Source organism: Vidua macroura, chromosome W (genome assembly GCF_024509145.1).
Source record: "Vidua macroura isolate BioBank_ID:100142 chromosome W, ASM2450914v1, whole genome shotgun sequence".
Taxonomy (NCBI): domain Eukaryota; kingdom Metazoa; phylum Chordata; class Aves; order Passeriformes; family Viduidae; genus Vidua; species Vidua macroura.
Genome location: NC_071610.1, coordinates 257,085 through 263,084, shown reverse-complemented (window position 1 = coordinate 263,084; position 6,000 = coordinate 257,085). Strand labels below are relative to the sequence as shown.

At 41.5% G+C, this 6,000-nt stretch overlaps 1 protein-coding gene across 1 annotated transcript in view; it reads left to right on the top strand.

Moving 5' to 3' along the window:
• The first annotated feature begins 434 nt into the window (after window positions 1-434).
• Window positions 435-6,000, top strand: part of LOC128821375 (splicing regulatory glutamine/lysine-rich protein 1-like) — a 69,615-nt gene continuing 64,049 nt past the window's right edge. The window contains exon 1 of the mRNA XM_054002361.1: window positions 435-702. Within this exon, the coding sequence (XP_053858336.1) occupies window positions 542-702 (161 nt within the window). The 5' untranslated portion in view covers window positions 435-541. The remainder of the gene's footprint in view (window positions 703-6,000) is intronic.

Genomic DNA, 6,000 nt, shown 5'->3' with positions numbered 1-6,000 from the left:
TAGTCAGGCCCTGTTCGTGCAAGAATTAGTCACGCGCTCGCAGCTGCGCCTTCCCCACGTATGATGGAACTATTTAACCATTCTGCGTGCAGCGTCTGGGCCGTCGTGCTTGCTTCCTCCGTTATGCGATCTCCCCATCGCAGGATCTATGATCCAGTCCCCTGGCAGCCTGGGGCGGGTAGTGCGTGTGAAGGAAGGCCGGGGGAGGAGGTGGACGCGGTCCCGTCCTGGTAGTGGCGGCCTGTGTAGCTCCTTGGGAAACCGGAGGGAAGAGAGGTTTTTTTTCCCCTCCCTTCTTTTGCAGGGGAACTCGGAGTCCCGTCGGCGCGGAGCGAGGGCGCCCGCTCCACCGCGAGCCGCAGCTAGCACGGGAAGAAAGGCTGCCCGCCCAGAAACACCTCCAGGGAGCAGTCGAGTCCGCCGCTAGAGCGCCCGCACGCTAGGACGCTCTGGCAGGCGCCAAGCGCTTCTCTCTGTCGTCCGGCCCGCCTCTCCGACTGTGTGGCACTGTCGCAAGCGGAGCAGTCGTGCAGGCTCCGCCATGATGAGCAGTGGAGGGATCGGGGTGCCGCTAGGCTTCCCCTTGGCCCCCACGTCTGTCATCCAGATCACGAACCTCTCCTCGGCTGTGACCAGTGAGCAGATGTGGACTCTCTTCAGCTTCCTGGGAGATATCGAGGAGCTGCGCCTCTATCCCCCGGAGTAAGCAGGGTCTGCGTCGGCCCTCAGAGCAACAGAGATTTAGGATGAGGAAGAGGCTTAGAGGGGTCTAGGGGATGGAGGGAAAGGAAGAGGCAGAAGGTCCTATGTGCTATCTTGAGTGTGGGCATCAGTCTCCCGCACGTGGGTGTGTGTCTGTCACGTGGTCCCACCCCTTTTTATGGGGCAGGAACGTTAGGAGAAAGGGGCTACGCCTGGACCTAAGATGGTTGCCTCGGTCCGGAGGAGGGGAGCAGTCGCGGTATCTCTGGAGCGGCCTGTAGAAACACGGCGAGTTTTGTGTTCTCGTGGTGGCGGTCAGAGCCGCGGTCACCCGGTGGCGGCTGTCGGCACTGAGTCACGGCCTGACAAGACGCGTGCTCCAAGGTTGCCACGAAGCGCTTCCTAGGTGCAGGTCTCGTTTCCCCTGTTTTCCTGAAAGCCTGTTTTCTGTGCCCCACCTTTCTCTTCGCTCGGATTCATCCCAGGGGGAGGGGGCGAGGGCGGGCGGGAGCGCCCCAGGCCTGACCTCCGCCCGGCTATCTGGTCTCGCCGGCACTCATCGCCCGAGTGGCGCGGCCGGCGAGACCAGCTCTTTTTGTTCGAACGGCTGTTTTATCCCGCGAGAAAGGGTCACTCGAACAGAAGTCAGCGTAGCTGTTAACAGAGGAACGGTGCCTGGCCTGTGCTTAGAAATGTTTCCAATAGGACGTTTGCAGTACGTGAAAGTTAATAACGGACATTACACGTTTCTCTAAATTGTAGCTGTCTTCATTATGTCAACTGCATACAAGGGATCTGCTCTAATGAGAGATAATATTGTTATTTTGCAAACCTCAATGTTTCTTCCAAGCAGATGGAACAGAAGAGGAAAATAAATATTTTTTCTTAACACATCTGTTGTATTAGGAAGTGAATGGCAGACTGGCCCTTTCAAACCAATTTTATATACATATATATATATAAATGAAATAGGAATATCAGGGGCAGGGGGAGTCATTCACATTCAGACTTCAATTTTAATACAAAGAAGACAGGAATAAAATTTCATTATAAAAAAACTAGCAAAAGAAGATGGTTTTTGTACATTTTAATGTGTTACTAGATTATACATAGCTAGGTTTGGATGAGGAATGTTCAGAAAAATGTGAAAAACGCCAATCACTTGGTTTTTAAAATGTTTAAAGTTTAATAATAATAAAATGGTTATAAAAATAGTAATACAATTAGAGTAATAAAAATTTAGAGTTAGGACAATTACAAGACAATAAAAAGCAAAGAGTTACGGACGTCCGGATGCTCTCGGGCACTTAAGCCACGACAAGCATGCCTTGTGAACAAAGGAATAACCTTAAAAGCAATAGCCTGTTGCATATACAAAACACTTCATGACTATGCATATATTTTATTTAAAACAAGAAATTCGTCTGGTACTTGTCAAAAAGTTTCTGTTAATTCCCAGGCGCCTTTGAGTCTAAGTCAGGCTTGAAGAAGTTCGTTTCTGTTGATAAGGAAAGCCATAAATTCCTCTCCTCTGGAAAATTTAGGGGTTTCTGTAATTGTTATCCTTGTGCGAAGAATTCCTTGATTATCTCATCTCTTTCTTGAGATAGTTAAAAAGTATCTTACATAGTATAGTTTCTATTTTAACATTGTGTTATAACCTAAAAATACATTCAACACACTACTTGATAGAATTAATACAGCATAACTTTCCAACATTACACATATAGTATTCATTGTAACTATTGTGTAAAGCCAATAATAAAATATGCATTTTTCACAAAAATTAAATGTGATTTAACATATATAAAGTATGTATAGTAGGCATCCATTCATGTCAAGATAAAACAGCTTTACCTAAGTTTTAAACAGTCTAATAGATTTATTGTGATTTTTGCATGGTTTTCTAGGTTATTATTTTTTTATTGTTCCACAATACACTTAATACACTTATCAGAGAATAGAATCATAGAATGGCTTGGGTTGGAAGGAACCTTAAAGATCATGCAGTTCCAACCCCCCTGCCATGGGCAGGGACACCTTCTGCTAGACCAGGTTGCTCAGGGCCTCATCTGGTTTGCCTTGAACACTTCCAGGGATGGGGCATCTACAACTTCTCTGGGCAACCTGTTTCAGTGCCTCACCATCCTCACAGTAAAGAATGTCTTCCTAATATCTAATCGAAACCTATACTTTTTCAGTTTGAACCTATACCCCCTTGTCCTGTCACTATATGCTCTTATAAAAAGTCCAGCCTTCTTGTAGACCCCCTTTAGGTACTGAAAGGTTGCTATAAGGTCTCCACGATGTCTTCTTTTCTCCAGGCTGAACAGCCCCAGCTCTCTCAGCCTGTCTTCATAAGAGAGGTGTTCCAGCCCTCTGATCACCTTCATGGTCCTCCTCTGGACTCTCTCCAACAGGCCTATGTCCTTCCTGTGCTGGGGACCCCAGAGCTGGATGCAGTGTTCCAAGTGGGGTCTCACAAGAGCAGAGTAGAGGGGGAGAATCACCTCCCTCACCCTGCTGGCCACACTCCTTTTGATGCAGCCCAGGATATAGTTGGCTTTCTGGGCTGCGAGCACTCATTGCCAGGTAAAACAATGTGATGAAACAAAGTTGTATGTTGCATTGTGTAGAATTGTAGCCTGTTTTATCTCTTATTCTGTATTGCAAATATTCAGCATACACACAAAATATTTTTACTTAGTCAAGCATGAGTTTGCAGAGTACAATGAAGTTGTGCTCTCTTCTGTATGCATAATTTTGTTTATTAAAAAAAAGGGCATTCAAGTTTAAAGATTTACTGCAATATTTGTAATCCCATTGCCTTTGCTGGGCATGTTTCTTTCTGATAGATATGAACTTGTAGCTCTGTTGATGTTCAATATTAAACAGAATATATAGACATTATATGTATATGTGTATATACACTTGATAAATCATATAAACTCTCCTTTTTCTAATTCAGCATTATGATCTTTCAAAAAAAAAAAAATTCCTTCACCTCTTCAAAATCAGTCATGTTTGTCAGCCTTCTACTTTTTCCCTTAATCTGCTGAAGTCTAATACATAAAATCTTATATTAAATACTCAGTAGTGTTGTTATTAAGTTGTTTTTTTTTTTTTTTTTTGATTGAAAGGAAATAGATCTCATTCTGGTATTTGTGAATTAACTTGGTCAAGGACATGGACCATTTTGAAGTATTGATCTTGGTAATTTAATTTATTTTTGAAATATTTTTCCCCATTCTTGAAAGATGCAGCATTACATGTTTAACTTTGGATTATCTTTTTCTTCCTAATTCTCTGATATTTTACTCTGTCAGAGCAATCCAAGAGATTTATAGAAGTGGTGAATTTGATCAGGTGATCATTCCAACTTTATAGGAAATTCCTTTCATAACACTGTTCCACTATAGTTAATTGTGCAGCACCCTACTGCTGACTTGAATGAAAAAAAAAAGAGAGAAGATTTATGACTTACTGGGGAGTGAGGATGATGTATCTTGTACCTATAGGCTCTTCAGTGATTCTAGAACAAAGTATAGGGCTGTGCTATGAACTAGCATCATGAGAGAGAAGTTGCTTTTCAGCAATTTTCTACATTTTCCCAGTCTCCTTTTATTGTCTCTAAAAGTGGGATTTGTCATTTGGTGTGCATTAAGACAATCTCACACACAGAGACAAGGTATTTGGTTAGTTCATATTTGCACAAAGGTGGGTGCTGGGTGGTAAATCCACAAAGCTAGCACACAGAGCAGAGAACTTGATCATTATTTATACAATGTTAATCTAATATATTCCACCTATCTACTACATATTCAATGTTTGCTACTCTACTATTGGTTACTCATAAAAGGGCTGATTGCATAAGGTATTTTGTAATTCATTATTCGCTACTGCACATTCTCAGGGCTCTTTCATTTGAATTGAGGGTCGTTTTGTGGTCGTGATCTCCCCCTGAAGAAATTACCTTTTACCCAGTTGGACCTGCTTTCAGTACAGTTGATTAGTTGTCTTTGTTAGTTTCTTCTTATCTTGGGCAAATGTCCTTTTGGTCTGTAAATTCTGCATTCTTCTTGTCCATTATCAGTAACCTCTCCCTAGGTCTGTGGCCCCCAAACCATGTCAAGCCCCAAACCCCAACAAGGCAATTCTATTGACAAGCAACCCATCAAAGACATCACTGACATTAACATATCCCTTGGTTTTATAGGGTGCAACGGAGAATTTATTTTAAAAACTATCAGCTAGTCTAAATTGTTGAATATAATTACTTTAAAGAGAAAATATGAATGTTGGATTAGTTCACTTAAAGTTCTTGTAAGGATGCACAATGCGGAGAAGAGAGAGAAACCACCTCAGTTTTTTAATGCATTAAATAAAAGGCAGGTTCTTTAAGATGACTCTTCAGTATTTCTAGTGAGCTTCCTGCACCCAGTGACTTTTCCTGGCAATTAATATCTTAAGACTGGGGTTTTAAAGTAGCAGTTTCTGACAAAGTCCTATATTTTGTATACTGAAATGATTGGGATGACTTTTATGAATGTTGAGCTAAATCACACTATGCTCTTTGGTAGTTTGTCACTTCATGTTTTATCTTCATTCATCAAAGCCCTTCAGTTTCTTCAGTCACTGTTAATCAGACATCCCATTAAGAAGGATGGATTTCATATCTGTCATTTTCCTGAAAGCCTAGTTCTCTGTGAGGAAGTGTCTCTCTCGTGTATGAGAGGTTTTTGCACTTTAAGCAGTTGCCAGTAAATGCTATTTTATTATTATTGTTATTTTCTGAAGAGGTCTGTGTGAACTGTGAATAAGCTGCTTTCAGATTCAGCATTGAGGGCATAGGAAACTCTTGGTACTGAAGAAGTTTCCATATGGTCATCATTCTGATTTTAGCTACTTGTCAGTGAGACTTCATTGACACTGAAAACAATATTTCTTTTTATTGAAAAGCTATGAATATGTATCATATTTCAGTAGGTCATAATGCTTGGTACTGGTGGCTGTTTGTATTTACCTGTTTTCTTACAAGAAAAATTTAAATTTGACTTGACTACAACTATATACTGTTCTGCTCTCTGGAAGGCTTTCCATTGAAATTTTAATCTAAAAATTGAAAGCACCTATTTGAGGAACATCAGTAAACAAGTTATGTGGAGGTGGGAAGAGGGTTGTTTTTTTTTTTTTTGAAATCTACTCATTTTACTCTTAAGTAATTTGTATTTGATTATCAAATCTCAAAGAGACCAGCTGAGTTTATATTTTATCTTGTTGCAATTGTCTGCTGTATTG